Source organism: Carex rostrata, chromosome 16 (assembly GCF_964058835.1).
Source record: "Carex rostrata chromosome 16, lpCarRost1.2, whole genome shotgun sequence".
Taxonomy (NCBI): domain Eukaryota; kingdom Viridiplantae; phylum Streptophyta; class Magnoliopsida; order Poales; family Cyperaceae; genus Carex; species Carex rostrata.
This window is the reverse complement of record NC_135933.1, coordinates 6,415,866-6,432,914: the sequence shown is the minus strand read 5'-3', so window position 1 is coordinate 6,432,914 and position 17,049 is coordinate 6,415,866. Positions and strand designations below refer to the sequence as shown.

Here is a 17,049-nt window from a genome sequence, read left to right as displayed (position 1 = left end):
AAGAGATGCAGTGGAGAAATCGTGGAGAAATCAATCCGTTGAATGACAATCTGAGATAAGATGAAGAGATGAGATGAAGAGATGAGGGGTATTATTGTCAGCATGATTAATTTTAGTATTTTTATTATATAATTATAGAACAATACAGTATAGATGGCAATTATCTAAATAAAAAGGTTTTGTGGTGGCATTAAACTAATTTTATGTTTTGAAGTGGCATTTTTCTAATTTCCAACTTTTGGAGTGGCATAGAACCAATTCTCCCTTATATTTAACATTAATTTTCTATGTATTCCCATTTTACCCTTCTAAGACCAGCTCATGGGTGTTGAGTTGTGAATAAGAAAAGTAAATACAAAGGAAGAAAATTTAAATTGATAGAAAAAGAAAAAATTGGATGTTATACTCTCCTTCATCTTCACAGTGCGCACCAGTAAACCCCTCCTTCATTCTGACAGCAACTGGTTTCTGGTACCAGTTTGTTGTACCGATTCTCTTGTGCTTTCCTCGTATCAGTACTGAACCATACCGTACCAGTACTAGTCATTACAATATCTTCGGGAGGAGAAATCCAAGAGAACAGGCGGGAGATTATAGCATGTTTGGACAGGAGGCGGGAGGTTTTGGCTCTGCCAAAACTCAACAGATTAAAGAGAGAGAGGAAGAAGGGTACAATGGTCATTACAATATTAATTAATATTGTAAAATAGATTTTAATGATTAAAAATATTATTTAATTATATTTGGAGATATTTGATATATAATAGAGTTAGATTGGATAAATATGTGAGTTTGTATAATTTTTAAGGATAAATATGTAATTATAGATTTTAGAGGGATAAATACGTAATATTGAAACTTTTGAGGGATATACATGAAATTCCCCCTTTTTAATTTTAGCCTTGTTTCCACATTGCATGTGTTTACTTGTCAGTGACACAAGACAAAAGATACGGTGTAACATGCCTCTTACCTTTCCAAGATACAACCTGTCCCAGGTATATGTGAAATAATGCTTGGCCTGTAGCAGTGTAGTGTAGAGTGTAGTGAATATATATTAGCACCATTCCCATTCCTTCCAAATGCACCGGACAGCCAGTGTTGCAGTCACTCCAAAAATACAAACCAGACTGGTTAATTTCTCAACTATTCGATTGGATAGTTTTAGACGCGTTTCTTTGCAATGGACCCCGAAGGAAAAGAGAATAAAGAGAAACAGAGAAAACAGGGTGGTTTCAAAACCATGCCTTTCATACTAGGTTTGTTCAACGACCTTAATTAGACCTTTTGTTTTTCTCCAAAAGGAAAAAAATGCATTCCGCAATAAAGTTGTTTACATTTCTAACTACATTGTAATTTGAAATTTTTATTTTCAGATCAAACATTAAGTTACCGTGGAAGGTCTGCTTGCTATAGATTTCAAGTATTGCTGATCTGAGTTAAATTTATACAAAAGAAAAGATAATTATTGAAATGGTATTATCAACAAAAACAAAAGGCTCTTTATTTGATGTTTTTAGTAATTTTATTAGTTGTATTAGTGTAAGTTTTTCATTGATGAACTCTCAAAAGGCTCTTTATTTTCCCTGAGGGTCTCTTATATTGTACTTCTGTGCTCTTGTTTCTCCAGAAAAAAAATATGTGCTTACCATTTTTTTTAATTAGTAAATTACAAAGCAGACCTTTACGACCTATTCAGGAAAACAAGAAAGATCATAAAAGGAAGGAACTTTTATTATTGTAACATGTAGCATTGGCTCACATTCAGTGAACAAGTTCAGTTAGCAAGCTTTGCCATGATATTATAGTGAATGAATATATTTCAACTTCAAATTAGTTCTTACTTTTCTCTTAATTTACAGCAAATGAGATGTGCGACCGGTTTGCTACAACCGGCTTCAATGCCAATATGATCACGTACCTAACACAAAATATGCACATGCCACTAGTTGAAGCATCCAACACGCTAACAAATTTGAAAGGCACCACAAGCCTGACCCCTTTAGTCGGTGCCTTGATAGCTGACTCCTTTGCGGGCCGCTTTTGGACGATAGTTGCCGGTTCAATCATCTACCAGCTCGGCACGATCAGTCTAACCATCTCAGCTGTGTTTCCATCCCTTCACCCACCACAATGCAATCCACACCAGACTTGTCAGAAGGCATCAGAGTGGCAATTGTTTATTTTTTATGCTTCATTGCTCTTCATCGCAATTGGCTCAGGTGGGATCCGGCCTTGTGTTGTACCATTTGGAGCCGATCAATTTTGTCTAAATGGAACACAAGCTACTGGTCGGAGAGGGTATACAACTCAATTAATCAATATAATAATAGTACATGAAGAGAGGGTAAATTGTTAAACAAACATGAAATTACCTGCAAATATAACCTAGGAAGTCACTACACCAAATAGTTGATTACCTGCAAATGTAAATACATCCCTTCTCACTAATTAATTATAGGCCCCACAGAAGAGGGATAATACTACACTTCACTCTTTACATAATAATAATAATAATAATAATAATAATAATAATAATAATAATAATAATAATAATAATAATAATAATTTGTTGAATGAACAGTTAGTTAAATATGGACACGTATTTAACTAATTAACGTCCGGTACTTTTGCCATGGCAGATTTAATTTCTTCAATTTGTACTTCTTTAGCATGGGCCTTGCAGTGCTGCTTGCCTTGACCTTGGTAGTGTATGTACAAGACAATTTGGGATGGGGATGGGGGTTTGGTATCCCGACAATGGCCTTCTTTTTCTCTGTCATAGCCTTCATGGTCGGGAAACCATTCTACATCAAGATCAAGCCGAGCGGGAGCCCTTTGACCAGGCTGGCTCAGGTCGTCATTGCTGCTTTTAAGAAAAGAAACGTTGTTCGGCCTGACGACCTAAACATGTTGTATCAAGACAAGGAGCTTGATGCCGATATCTCTGTCGATGGCCGCCTTCTCCATACTAATCAGCTTCAGTAAGTGTGAATTAGTTATTTGGGTCCGAACAAGGTTTCCCTTAAGTCTGATACTGAGAAATAGAAAAATGATGTATCAAATTCTGAAAAATGACAACAAAAATGAAGTTGTCGTTAGACTCTTTTTGTTACTAAGAGATGCACGTCCAACACTCCGATAATTGTTTCTATCGATTTAGTACTGTAACATTGATCTATGCTAGGAAATTTCTTGAATAATTAAATATATAGATTTACCAACTGTTGTCTTTATAGTATCCGACTTGTGGAATGTTTCTCAATATATATACTTCTTTTTAATTTTTTTTTTTTTAAATGATCTTGTAATTTTCTTTCTTATGACATGAAAGGTTCCTTGACCGAGCTGCCATAGTGACCGAGGGAGACATGCTGCCTTCTGGCCGTCCGAATCTTTGGTGTTTATCAACCGTTCATCGAGTAGAGGAATTAAAATCCATAATCCGCATTCTTCCCATCTGGGCAGTCGGTATACTTCTCTTTACCACCCGTTCTCACAACCAATCCTTCGCCATACAACAAGCCCATATCATGGACCGCCACATGTCCCGTCACTTCCAAATCCCTGCAGCAACCCTCTCAATCTTCACCAATCTGTGCATGCTCATTAGTCTAGCAATCTATGACCGGCTTTTTGTCCCTCTAGTGCGTCGGTTTACTAAACGACCTTCTGGAATAACATATTTCCAGCGAATGTGCTTCGGTCTTTGTATTTCCATCATGTCCGGTGTGTCAGCAGCACTTGTTGAAAGAAAGAGAAGAAATGCGATGAACTTGCATGGCGTTTCGATCAGTGTCTTCTGGCTAGTGCCTCAGTTTGCCATACATGGCATAGATGAGACATTCATGGAGGTGGGTTACATGGAGTTTTTCTATGACCAGTCGCCAGAGAGCATGAGAAGCACTGCCACAGCATTGTTCTGGCTAGCATCTTCGATGGGGAACTTTCTAAGCACGGCATTGGTGAGCGCGGTGCAAAACTATACAAAGAATAAAGGAGATTGGCTTCAAGATGACCTTAATAAAGCCAGATTGGACAAGTATTATTGGCTAGTTGTCGGACTTCAAATGATCAATTTCGGTTACTACATTCTGTGTGCAAGGTTTTATAACATGAAGCCATTAGAAGTGATAGAGGATGACAAAGGTATTGAAGGAAGTACGATAGCAAAAGAAGAGGTAGAACTTGGATCAGCTACTAAAACTGAAGGCAATTTGGTATAAAACTAGGATTTGTCATCTGTTCTGTGTTATTATCATAAGAGTTTGGAAGAATAGCTACTAATTGCACATATGACATGCTGCTAATTTATGATAGCTATGAGGTTATTGGAACCTCTTTCCTTATGTTTTAATTAAAATATTGGAAAAAAGACGCGCATCCATGATTTGTGCATTGTGAACTAAACATACGCCATTAAGAACTTTTTTTTTCCTAAGCTCACCAAGAAAATATGTGAAATTAATTTCAAAATTTATTGAATTGACTTCTAACGATAACGATGAATTCACACTGTTGAAGCCGATCTACTTCACGACTAATGTATTACATGTAAAAATTTAATATTTGCAAAATCCCTCACAAATTTCTCCATTTTAATGTCTTTTATATTAAAACTCATTTTAAATTTATGAAGTATCCATTTTACTTTTCATTAAAAAAAATACCAGTCTTCTAATTAGATAGATGATTTCCGAAAATAATTGGGTCATTTCTCTATTTATGATGCTTACACAAAAATAGATAGGTATTTCTTAAAATCATGTATTTTACAAATGCTTTCTTTCATCCATCTCTGCTTCATTTCTGGTGCTAATAAAATTATTCTTCTCCAAGCACGAAAAATTAAAAATTTAATAATCCAACTGTATGTATGACACATGGAGCTCAATATAAATAAACGAGACTAATTAAACTAGCAAAATGTTATTTCTCTCTGTGAGTTTAATTGCACCGCGCGCATTTGATAAAACTGATCACAATAATGAGAGGGGAAAAAAAAGTAACAGTACTTAACTGTTGGAGGAGAAGTTGGTTGAGCAGATCTCAGTTGAGAGATCGACTCGAATAAAATTTGGCAAACACTGATTGTATATTTTCAAATAGGAGAAATCCCTAACTATTCCTTTCTATTTCCTTTCAAGTTACATAAATTTGGGAGTAAAATGAAATAACGCAAGAGCTTCTGCATGCCGTTTGATGAAAAGGTAATTGAGATGAAGATGTTCGGAGAAAACCGTGAGAAAATTACCGAATAATTGATTTTTTAATTAGGATGGAGTCGAGTTTTATTCGGTTTTTAAATTTATACCCATACCTAAAAATTATTAGTTGTGCCTAACCATCTTGATTAGATTGCTAGACTTATCCTTACAAGTTGGCATGTCTCTTTTTATTTTTTTTGAAAGCTTGACAGAAGTTGTCAAGTGTTGAATATACACAGTATCTTTTACATCACAATATACCGGTACCATACTGTACCAGTTTGCTATCTAACAGTACATCGACCAAAGTTTCATTTCCTCTACACATCTGTTTGCTATAATTAATGCATCTATCTCCTTGTTATTAAACACCACATTGTTTCTTTGTTTCCAAATGTGCCATGATACACATGAAAATTTTAGTGCCCAGTCTTTTATCTGCAAAGACCCTCCAAGTCTTACCATATCCCAAGATGCATTCCATATGTCCTCAACCGTTCCGACTGATTTCATTAAAAGATATGTCATCGTAGATGCAACATGAAACCATACAGATACAACATATGGGCATAGATATAGCACATGTGCAATCGATTCGGTTGGACAGTTTCTGCATAAGGCACAGTGTGCGTCAAAATTCATCCCTCTTCTTCGCAACACATCTCTTGTTAGCAGTTTCCCTTTCAATGCAAAGAAAATAAACATTTTGACAGTCGGAGGAATTTTGCATTTCCAAATCATGTTATACCGCCATTTTACGAGACCAGCACCACAAATTACTCTGTAGACTGACTGGGCAGTATATGCTCCCCTTTCCTCTAGTGTCCACACTAGTCTGTCTTCTCGATTTGCAAGGGTTGTACCAATGCCGACCTCCCATCTGGTGCAGCCGTAAAATAGCCCTGACAGAGTGTTGATCTGAGTCCAAAAGAAAGAACCCATTCTTACCCAGACCCGTGGCCCATCTGTTATTGGCCCCTTTTTTTTGAGCATCTCCATTATTATAGTCCACAATGAGTCTGGTTCACAGTACAACTTCCAAAGCCACCTTAACAGTAAGGAGATATTTGCGATATTGAGATTTGTTATCATCAATCCTCCAAATTGTTTAGGGTAGCATGTCTCCCTCTAGTTGAGTAGTGAGATGCCCCTCGTATTATCTTGGTTCTTGCCCCAAAGGAATTGACGTCTAATTTTGTCTATCCGATTGAGTACCCATTGTGGCATTCTAAAACACATCATGTGGTATGTCGGTACCGTTGATAGAACAGATTGTACCAGCTGCAGCCTTCCCCCTCTAGAGATCATCTTACCCTTCCATCCACCCAACCTTCTTTCAATGCTCTCAATCAAGGGTAAGAAGGTCTCTTTTGTTGGTTTAGTAACTGTTAAGGGCATTCCGAGGTACTGTACCGGGAATTGTGATCTTGTGCAGCCCATGATCTCAGAAATTAGTTGCATTTGCTCTGGCGGTATGTTAATTGGGACAAATATGCTTTTTGCATAATTCACTCTCAACCCTGATACAACAGCAAATATTCTAATGATCAGTTTAAGTGATATGAGGCTGTCGGCATCAGCTGAGGCGATTACCGCCGTATCATCAGCGTATTGAAATGCTTGGATTGCGTTCTTGATTCTTCTAGTGATGCCTCGCCCTATTAACGCATTAACCGCAGTCACCATTCTTTGAAAAACATCCACCACTAGATTAAACAACATTGGCGAAAGGGGATCGCCTTGCGTCCCCTTTTATGGCTAAAAAAAATCTGACATCTGATTATTGATGATAACCCATGAGGATGCAGTTTTTAGCATGACTTCAATCCAGTTTATCCATTTTACTGGGAACCCTCTTGCCCTCATAACTTCAATCAAGAATTCCCATTCGATAGAGTCAAATGCTTTCGCAAAGTCGATCTTCATGAAAACCGCCGGTTTCCTTTAGAAATGAATGTGGTGTAGTATTTCTCTTGTAACCAAATTTTTTTTAGAAATTTGACAGCCGTGCATGAATGCGGTTTGGTTTGGGGAGATTAATTTTGGTAGGAGCAACCTCAACCGGTTAGCTAAGACCTTTGAAATCAATTTGGGGATGATATTGATGATGCTTATAGGTCTGAATTCCTTTGCAGAAGTTGGATTTTCACCTTTTGGTAACATCACAATATTTGCTTTGTTAAAATCCTTTAAATTGAGTTGATTCTCATAGAACCCCCACATGATGTGCACTATCTCCTCCTTTAGTGAAGGCCAGTAGGTTTGTAGGAACTCGCTGAGAATGCCCTCCAGCCCAATTAGCTCCTATTAGCTGAGAATGCCATCACAATATTTGTAGGAACTCGCTGAGAATGCCATCACAATATTTTTCGTGAGGCCCATTACTGCATTCTCAATTTCTCTAACAGTAAAAGGATCATCTAGCCCAATTAGCTCCTAACTCAGGTTGTATAGGGCCTTCGGATCAAAGTTTGCAACCTGTGCCGAATTGCCTAGCACCTCTTTCATTTGTTGAAAGAAAATTGATAGTATTCGGCTCTGATCCGTTTCTTGGAGGCCATCATGCTGGATTGTTGTGACTCTGTTCTTCCTTACCCTTGCGGAGGCACAGGCATGGAAGTAACGAGTATTTCTATCTCCTTGTTTAATCCAATTGCAGCGAGACCTTTGGCGCCATCTCTCTTCCAGGTTGTTAGCTGGTTCATATGCACGCTCCTTTATTATGCACCTGAGATTGAATTCATGCTGTGCAAGAGGTCTCTTTTCCTCAAATTTGATCAAAGAATAGTACAGCTTTCTTGCAAAACTGTAGTTGCTTATCCATCTCTCCGAATCCCTCCCTGTGCCACAACGAAAGCGCTTTATGCAGTAGCTGTGTTTTTTGGTGGAAGGATGTGATTCTGTCATGCGACTGACTTGAGTCTTCTGCCCATAGCATATGAACCATATGTTTTGGTATCTCGTATCGAAACCAGAAAGTTTCCAGCTTTGGATTTCTCGACACAGTGGCTTGGTTTCTACAACTCATGAGCAGTGGGACGTGATCGGAAACCACCATCTCCATTGCCGGGTATTGTAGAGGCCATTCTGGCGATGTAAAGACCCGATCAAGCTTAGAGAATGTTGGCGTTGGTCTCTTGCTTGACCAAGTATAGGCTCTATTTTTTAAAGGCACATCCACCAATCCTGCCGTTCTTATGAATTGATTAAAAAGATCCATTAGATCAAAACAGGTTGCCCCTGTAGATCGGTCCGTCATCCATCTTAAGAGGTTGAAGTCACCCGCGATGATCCATGGATGGTTGACCATTTCAGCCAATCGATTCAGCTCCTTTAGGAAACTCGGTTTCTCACTGTCTACACTTGGACCGTAAACCGTTGTATACATGGTGCATACTCCTGTACTCTGGTCCTGCAACACAACCGAAATAGAGTGCTTAGTAGAAAAGCTCAAGATCAGTTGAAACTTTTTCTTCCAAGCAATTAATATCCCCCCCTTTGTCCCAATTGAGTGGTTGTAAGCACAGTTTAAGGAAAAATAAGAAGGGAGAAACAACGAGGCATAATTTAAGGTCATTTTATTAATCTTGGTTTCTTGCAACATGCACACATCACATCTCGAGGATTGAATGATCTCTCGCACAACATTACATTTTTGAACATCTCCTAACCCTATACAATTCCAAGATAAAACTTTCATTTTTTTGTATTCATTAAAAATTGAAAACATCTTTTAACATCTTTTTGCAAAGGCATCCCTTACTGACTCATCATTAGTGTTGAACTGATCATCAGGGTCAATTTCGAAGTCCAGATCTAGTTCTCCTGTATCCTCATCCCCAGTAGGCAATGGCATTGTGCTTTCTTCGGTAGGGGTTTGCCTCTGTTGTGCATAGTGGTTTAATCTCCTATTTGAGTTGTCATCTTGTAGTGCTTGGACAACACCATCTAGGGAGGTCCCACAAGCCTTGCCTATTTCAGAGCAGAGTTTCATATCTACTTGAACCTCAAAAAATCCTTCTGGTGTTAACTCAGCGTGTGCAGCCGTGTTAAGTTTTCCCCCCTTTTGCTTGTTGGACCAGTCTCTTTGCAGCTCCTTCAGGCCTGTTTGGAATTTTAATTTTCACCGATGGCTTTCTCTTGTTGTTGGGCCCTTCCTTTGGGTCTTGTTGGGCTTTAGTTGAGCCCGTTATTTCTTTTCCTTTATGGGTTACTCTCCGCGGGACACGTGGTGTTGCTTGGGAACCACCAGGCACCAGCTGTGATCTGGCCATCTCTATCCTTGTCCGTAGCCTCTGATGCATGGTGGGTTTTTTTTGGGTCTGGGATTAGCTGTGGCATCCCTGTATTTTCTTTGTGTTGCGGTCTTGGGAGGATAGTAACAACAGGACCCACTTCACCACGATTTATCATTCCCCTTCCCCTTCCTCTACCCATAGCACCAGTAAACCTCTTGTGTCTTGATGTGATGTTGGGTCCCAGTTTTGCTGTCGCAACAGCGTTTTTGGCCTTAGTAGCAGCATTTGACCGGATCCTCTGTGGCCGTGAGCCATGTTGTTATGCTTGACTGCCCCTGTTATCGAACTGAGGTTGATCTGCTTCACTCACCTCACATGCCGTGGCATGTCTCTTTTTAATAGAGAATAATAAAAGACTTCACTTTATTATAAATTTCTATAAGAGCAAAATCCCAAAAACACGTGATCATGTTAACCTCTCTGGCCTACGCTTGCTACTCAATTTTAATATCTTCCTATTTTCTGAATATATATGTTTATTCCTTTTTGAAGAGGACCCGTGCTGCCGCACACCCCCATTTAATACAAGTAGAAGGTATTCATTAAAAGTAATCCTGTTAATTCATTAGTCTGGGAGACACTGCTCGAGTGCTCCAGACACATTCAATTGGAGTATTGTATTAGGATTGTAAATGCCCTATTATCTTGCCATCTGGAGACACAACTAGAGTGCTCCAAACACCTTCAATTGGAGTGTTGTATTAGGGTTGTAAATGCCCTATTATCTTGCCATCTGAAGACACTACTCGAGTGCTCCAAACACCATAAATTGGACTGTTGTTTTAGGGTTGTAAATGTCTAATTATCTTGCTATATTTAGTCACTACTAAAGTGCTCCAAACACCTTCAATTGGAGAGTTGTAGTGGGGTTGTAAATGCCCTATTATATTCCTATCTAGAGACACTACTAGATTGCTCCAAACACCTTCAATTGGAGTGTTATGTTAGGGTTGTAAATGCCCTATTATCTTCCTATCTGGAGACACTACTAGATTGCTCCAAACACCTTCAATTGGAGTGTTATGTTAGGGTTGTAAATGCCCTATTATCTTGCCATCTTGAGACACTACTCGAGTGCACCAAACACCTTCCATTGAAGTGTTGTATTAGGGTCGTAAATGCCATATTATATTGCCATCTTGTGACCCTACTAGAGTGCTCCAAACACCTTTAATTGGAGTGTTGTATTAGGGTCGTAAATGCCATATTATCTTGCCATCTTGTGACCCTACTAGAGTACTCCAAACACCTTTAATTGTAGTGTTGTATTCGGGTTGTAAAAGCCCTATTATCTTGCCATCTGGAGACATTTCTTGAATGCTCCAAACACCTTTAATTGGAGTATTGTATAAGTGTTATAAATGTCATATTATCTTGCAATTTGTAGAGACTACTCGGGTGCTCCAGACAAATTCAATTGGAGTGTTGTATTAGGGTTGAAAATGCTTATTATGTTGCTATCTGGAGACACTACTCGAGTGCTCCGAATACCTTCAATTGAAGTGTTGTGTTAGGGTTGTGAACGCCCTTTTATCATGCCATATAGAGTCACTACTAGAGTGCTCCAAACGCCTTCAATTGGAGTGTTGTTTTAGGTTTGTAAATGCTCTATTATCTTGCCATTTGGAGACATTACTAGAGTGCTCCTAACACCTTCAATTGGAGTGTTGTATGAGTGTTATAAATGCCATATTATCTTGCCATTTGGAGACACTACTCGAGTGCTCCAGACAAACTCAATTGGAGTGTTGTATAAGGGCTGTAAATGCCCTATTATCTTGCCATCTGGAGAAACTACTAGAGTGCTCTAAACACCTTCAATTGCAGTGTTGTATTAGGGTTGTAAATGCCCTATTATCTTGCTATCTGGAGACACTACTGGAGTGCTCCAACCAACTTCAATCGAAACTTCATATTAGTGTTGTAAATGCCCTATTATCTTGCCTTCTGGAAACACTACTAGATTGTTCCGAGTACCTTCAATTTGAGTATTGTATTTGGGTTGTAAGTGCCCTGTTATCATGTCATATGGAGACACTACAAGAGCGCTGCAAACACCTTCAATTGGAGTGTTGTATTACGGTTGTAAATGCCCTATTATCTTGCTATCTGAAGACACTACTCGAGTGCTACAAATACCATCAATTGGAGTGTCATATTAGGGTAGTAATGCCTGACCATCTTTCCACTACTAGAGTGCTCCAAACACCATCAATTCGAGTGATTTATTAGAGTTGTAAATGCCCTATTATCTTGCCATCTGGTGACATTGCTAGATTGCTCCAAACATCTTCAATTGGAGTGTTGGACAAGGGTTGTAAATTCCCTATTATCTTGCCATCTTTAGACACTACTCGAGTGCACCAAACACCTTCCATTGAAGTGTTGTATTAGGGTTGTAAATGCCATATTATCTTGCCATCTTGTGACACTACAAGTGTGCTCCAAACACCTTTAATTGGAGTGTTGTATTCGGTTTGTAAAAGCCCTATTATCTTGCCATCTAGAGACATTTCTAGAGTACTCGAAATACCTTCAATTGGAGTATTGTATTTGGGTTATAAATGCCCTATTATCTTGCCATCTGGAGGCACTACTCGAGTGCTCCAAACAACTTCAAATGGAGTGTTGTATTGGAGTTGTAAATCCTTATTATGTTGCTATCTCACTACTCGAGTGCTCCGAATACCTTCAATTGAAGTGTTGTATTAGGGTTGTGAACGCTCTTTTATCATGCCAAATAGAGTCACTACTAGAGTGCTCCAAACGCCTTCAATTGGAGTGTTGTTTTAGGTTTGTAAATGCTCTATTATCTTGCCATTTGGAGACATTACTAGAGTGCTCCTAACACCTTCAATTGGAGTGTTGTATGAGTGTTATAAATGCCATATTATCTTGCCATTTGGAGACACTACTCGAGTGCTCCAGACAAACTCAATTGGAGTGTTGTATTAGAGCTGTAAATGCCCTATTATCTTGCCATCTGGAGAAACTACTAGAGTGCTCTAAACACCTTCAATTGCAGTGTTGTATTAGGGTTGTAAATGCCCTATTATCTTGCTATCTGGTGACACTACTGGAGTGCTCCAACCAACTTCAATCGAAACTTCATATTAGTGTTGTAAATGCCCTATTATCTTGCCTTCTGGAAACACTACTAGATTGTTCCGAGTACCTTCAATTTGAGTATTGTATTTGGGTTGTAAGTGCCTTGTTATCATGTCATATGGAGACACTACAAGAGCGCTGCAAACACCTTCAATTGGAGTGTTGTATTACGGTTGTAAATGCCCTATTATCTTGCTATCTGAAGACACTACTCGAGTGCTACAAATACCATCAATTGGAGTGTCGTATTAGGGTAGTAATGCCTGACCATCTTTCCACTACTAGAGTGCTCCAAACACCATCAATTCGAGTGATTTATTAGAGTTGTAAATGCCCTATTATCTTGCCATCTTGTGACATTACTAGAGTGCTCCAAACATCTTCAATTGGAGTGTTGGACAAGGGTTGTAAATTCCCTATTATCTTGCCCTCTAGAGACACTACTAGAGTGCACCAAACAACTTCAATTGGAGTGTTATGTTGGGGTTGTAAATGCCCTATTATCTTGCCATCTTGAGACACTACTCGACTGCACCATACACCTTCCATTGAAGTGTTATGATGGGGTTGTAAATGCTCCAAACAACTTTAATTGGACTGTTGTATTCGGGTTGTAAAAGCCCTATTATCTTGTCATCTATAGACATTTCTTGAGTGCTCGAAATACCTTCAATTGGAGTATTGTATTAGGGTTATAAATGCCCTATTATCTTGCCATCTGGAGACACTACTCGAATGCTCCAAACAACTTCAAATGGAGTGTTGTATTGGAGTTGTAAATGCTTATTATGTTGTTATCTGGAGACACTACTAGAGTGCTCCGAATAACTTCAATTGAAGTGTTGTATTAGGGTTGTGAACGCCCTTTTATCATGCCATATAGAGTCACTACTAGAGTGCTCCAAACGCCTTCAATTGGAGTGTTGTTTTAGGTTTGTAAATGCTCTATTATATTGTCATTTGGAGACATTACTAGAGTGCTCCTAACACCTTCAATTGGAGTGTTGTATGAGTATTATAAATCCCATATTATCTTGCAATTTGTAGACACTACTCGAGTGCTCCAGAACAATTCAATCGGAATGTTGTATTAGGGTTGTAAATGCCCTATTATCTTGCCATCTGAAGACACTACTCGAGTGCTCGAAACACCATAAATTGGACTGTTGTTTTAGGGTTGTAAATGTCCAATTATCTTGCTATATTTAGTCACTACTAAAGTGCTCCAAATACTTTCAATTGGAGAGTTGTATTAGGGTTGTAAATGCCCTATTATCTTTCTATCTGGAGACACTGCTAGATTGCTCCAAACAACTTCAAATGGAGTGTTGTATTGGAGTTGTAAATCCTTATTATGTTGCTATCTCACTACTCGAGTGCTCCGAATACCTTCAATTGAAGTGTTGTATTAGGGTTGTGAACGCTCTTTTATCATGCCAAATAGAGTCACTACTAGAGTGCTCCAAACGCCTTCAATTGGAGTGTTGTTTTAGGTTTGTAAATGCTCTATTATCTTGCCATTTGGAGACATTACTAGAGTGCTCCTAACACCTTCAATTGGAGTGTTGTATGAGTGTTATAAATGCCATATTATCTTGCCATTTGGAGACACTACTCGAGTGCTCCAGACAAACTCAATTGGAGTGTTGTATTAGAGCTGTAAATGCCCTATTATCTTGCCATCTGGAGAAACTACTAGAGTGCTCTAAACACCTTCAATTGCAGTGTTGTATTAGGGTTGTAAATGCCCTATTATCTTGCTATCTGGTGACACTACTGGAGTGCTCCAACCAACTTCAATCGAAACTTCATATTAGTGTTGTAAATGCCCTATTATCTTGCCTTCTGGAAACACTACTAGATTGTTCCGAGTACCTTCAATTTGAGTATTGTATTTGGGTTGTAAGTGCCTTGTTATCATGTCATATGGAGACACTACAAGAGCGCTGCAAACACCTTCAATTGGAGTGTTGTATTACGGTTGTAAATGCCCTATTATCTTGCTATCTGAAGACACTACTCGAGTGCTACAAATACCATCAATTGGAGTGTCGTATTAGGGTAGTAATGCCTGACCATCTTTCCACTACTAGAGTGCTCCAAACACCATCAATTCGAGTGATTTATTAGAGTTGTAAATGCCCTATTATCTTGCCATCTTGTGACATTACTAGAGTGCTCCAAACATCTTCAATTGGAGTGTTGGACAAGGGTTGTAAATTCCCTATTATCTTGCCATCTTGAGACACTACTCGAGTGCTCCAAACACCTTTAATTAGAGTGTTGTATAAGGGTTGTAAAAAGCCCTATTATCTTGTCATTTGGTGACATTACTAGAGTGCTCCAAACACTTTCAATTCGTGTGTTGTATGAGTGTTATAAATGCTACATGATCTTGTTATTTGGAGACACTACTCGAGTGCTCCAGACACATTCAATTGGAGTGTTGTAAATGCCTTATTATCTTGCCATCTAGAGACACTACTAGAGTGCTCCAAACACCTTCAATTCGAGTGTTTAATTAGGGTTGTAAATGCCCAATTATTTAGCCATCTGGAGACACTAATAGATTGCTCCAAGCACCATCAATTGGGGTATTGTTTTGGGGTTGTAAATGTCCTATTATCTTGCTATATTTAGTCACTACTGGAGTGCTCCAAACACCTTTAATTGGAGTGTTGTATTAGGGTTGTAAATGCCCTATTATCTTGCTATCTGGAGACACTACTAGAGTGCTCCAAACACCTTCAATTGGAGTGTTTTATTAGGGTTGTAAATGCCATATTCTCTTGCCAACTGGAGACACTACTGGATTGCTCCAAGCACCTTCAATTGGAGTGTTGGATTACGGTTGTAAATGCCATATTATCTTGCTATCTGGAGACACTACTCGAGTGCTCCAAATACCTTCAATTCGAGTGTTGTGTTAGCGTTTTAAATGCCCTATTATCTTGCTATCTAAAGACACTACTCGAGTGCTCTGAATACCTTTAATTGGAGTGTTGTATTAGGGTTGTAAATGCCCTATTATCTTGTGATTTGGAGAAATTACAAGAGTGCTCCAAACACCTTCAATTCGTGTGTTCTATTACGGTTGTAAATATCCTATTATGTTGCCCTCTAGAAACACTAATCGAGGGCTCCGAACGCCTTCAATTGGAGTTTTGTATTAGGGTTGTAAATGCCTTATTACCTTGCCAGACACTACTCGAGTGCTCCAAACACCTTTAACTGGAGTGTTGTATTAGAGTTGTAAATGCCATATTATCTTGCCATTTGGAGACATTACTAGAGTGCTCCAAACACCTTCAATTGGAGTATTGTGTTAGGGTTATAAATGTCTTATTATCTTGTCATCTGGAGACACTACTCGTGTGCTCGAAAAAACTTGAATTGGAGTGTTGTATTAGGGTTGTAAATGCCTATTATATTGCTATCTGGAGACACTACTCGAGTGCTCCGAATACCTTCAATTGGAGTATTGTATTAGGGTTGTGAACGCCCTTTTATCAAGCCATATACAGTCAATACTAGAGTGCTCCAAAACACCTTCAACTGAAGTGTTGTATCAAATTTGTAAATGCCCAATTATCTTGCTATATAAAGTCACTACTAGAGTACTCCAGACACCTTCAATTGGAGTGTTATATTAGGGATGTAAATGCCTTATTATCTTGTCATCTAGAGACACTGCTAGAATGCTCCAAACACCTTTAATTGGAGTGTTCTATTAGGATTTTAAATGCCCTATTATATTGCCATGTGGAGACCCTACTAGAGTGCTCCAAACACTTTCAATTGGAGTGTTGTATTAGGGTTATAAATGCCCTATTATCTTGTCATCTTGAGACACTACTCGAATGCTCCAATCACCTTTTATTGGAGTGTTGTATTAGGGTTGTAAAAGCCCTATTATCTTGTCATTTGGAGACATTAATTGGAGTGTTCTATTAGGATTTTAAATGCCCTATTATATTGCCATGTGGAGACCCTACTAGAGTGCTCCAAACACTTTCAATTGGAGTGTTGTATTAGGGTTATAAATGCCCTATTATCTTGTCATCTTGAGACACTACTCGAGTGCTCCAGACACCTTTTATTGGAGTGTTGTATTAGGGTTGTAAAAGCCCTATTATCTTGTCATTTGGAGACATTAATAGAGTGCTCCAAACACCTTCAATTAGCGTGTTGTATAAGTGTTATAAATGCTACATTATCTTGTTATTTGGAGAGACTACTCGAGTGCTCCAGACACGTTCAATTGGAGTGTTGTAAATGCCTTATTATCATGCCATCTGGAGACACTACTAGAGTTCTCCAAACACCTTCAATTCGAGTGTTTAATTAGGGTTGTAAATGCCCAATTATTTAGCTATCAGGAGACACTAATAGATTGCTCAAAGCACCATCAATTGGAGTATTGTTTTGGGGTTGTA

At 38.7% G+C, this 17,049-nt stretch overlaps 2 protein-coding genes across 2 annotated transcripts; one reads left to right on the top strand and one right to left on the bottom strand.

The window, feature by feature from the left end:
* Positions 1 to 1,100: 1,100 nt before the first annotated feature.
* LOC144567575 (protein NRT1/ PTR FAMILY 3.1-like) lies at positions 1,101 to 4,321 on the top strand. The gene is made up of 4 exons (XM_078317739.1): positions 1,101 to 1,259; positions 1,863 to 2,301; positions 2,643 to 2,984; positions 3,335 to 4,321. Exons 1-4 carry the CDS (start codon positions 1,184 to 1,186, stop codon positions 4,224 to 4,226), a joined length of 1,749 nt encoding a protein of 582 aa, XP_078173865.1. The 5' UTR covers positions 1,101 to 1,183; the 3' UTR covers positions 4,227 to 4,321.
* Positions 4,322 to 5,495: 1,174 nt separating this feature from the next.
* LOC144567705 (uncharacterized) lies at positions 5,496 to 9,644 on the bottom strand. The gene is made up of 8 exons (XM_078317871.1): positions 9,422 to 9,644; positions 8,971 to 9,311; positions 8,124 to 8,619; positions 7,803 to 8,047; positions 7,264 to 7,511; positions 6,982 to 7,149; positions 6,538 to 6,894; positions 5,496 to 6,255 (listed from the first exon to the last, which is right to left on the bottom strand). Exons 1-8 carry the CDS (start codon positions 9,642 to 9,644, stop codon positions 5,496 to 5,498), a joined length of 2,838 nt encoding a protein of 945 aa, XP_078173997.1.
* Between the last annotated feature and the right edge of the window lie 7,405 nt (positions 9,645 to 17,049).

Excerpts from the sequence above, each read along its gene's own strand:
- LOC144567705 (XM_078317871.1), bottom strand. The coding sequence starts at position 9,644 with ATGGGTAGAGGAAGGGGAAGGGGAATGATAAATCGTGGTGAAGTGGGT. Across the intron at positions 9,312-9,421 it reads CACCACGTGTCCCGCGGAGA|GCCTGAAGGAGCTGCAAAGA; the intron begins GTAACCCATAAA and ends AATTCCAAACAG. Across the intron at positions 6,895-6,981 it reads GTTATCATCAATAATCAGAT|AATGGTGACTGCGGTTAATG; the intron begins GTCAGATTTTTT and ends TGTTTTTCAAAG.
- LOC144567575 (XM_078317739.1), top strand. The coding sequence starts at position 1,184 with ATGGACCCCGAAGGAAAAGAGAATAAAGAGAAACAGAGAAAACAGGGT. Across the intron at positions 1,260-1,862 it reads AACCATGCCTTTCATACTAG|CAAATGAGATGTGCGACCGG; the intron begins GTTTGTTCAACG and ends CTTAATTTACAG. Across the intron at positions 2,985-3,334 it reads CTCCATACTAATCAGCTTCA|GTTCCTTGACCGAGCTGCCA; the intron begins GTAAGTGTGAAT and ends ATGACATGAAAG.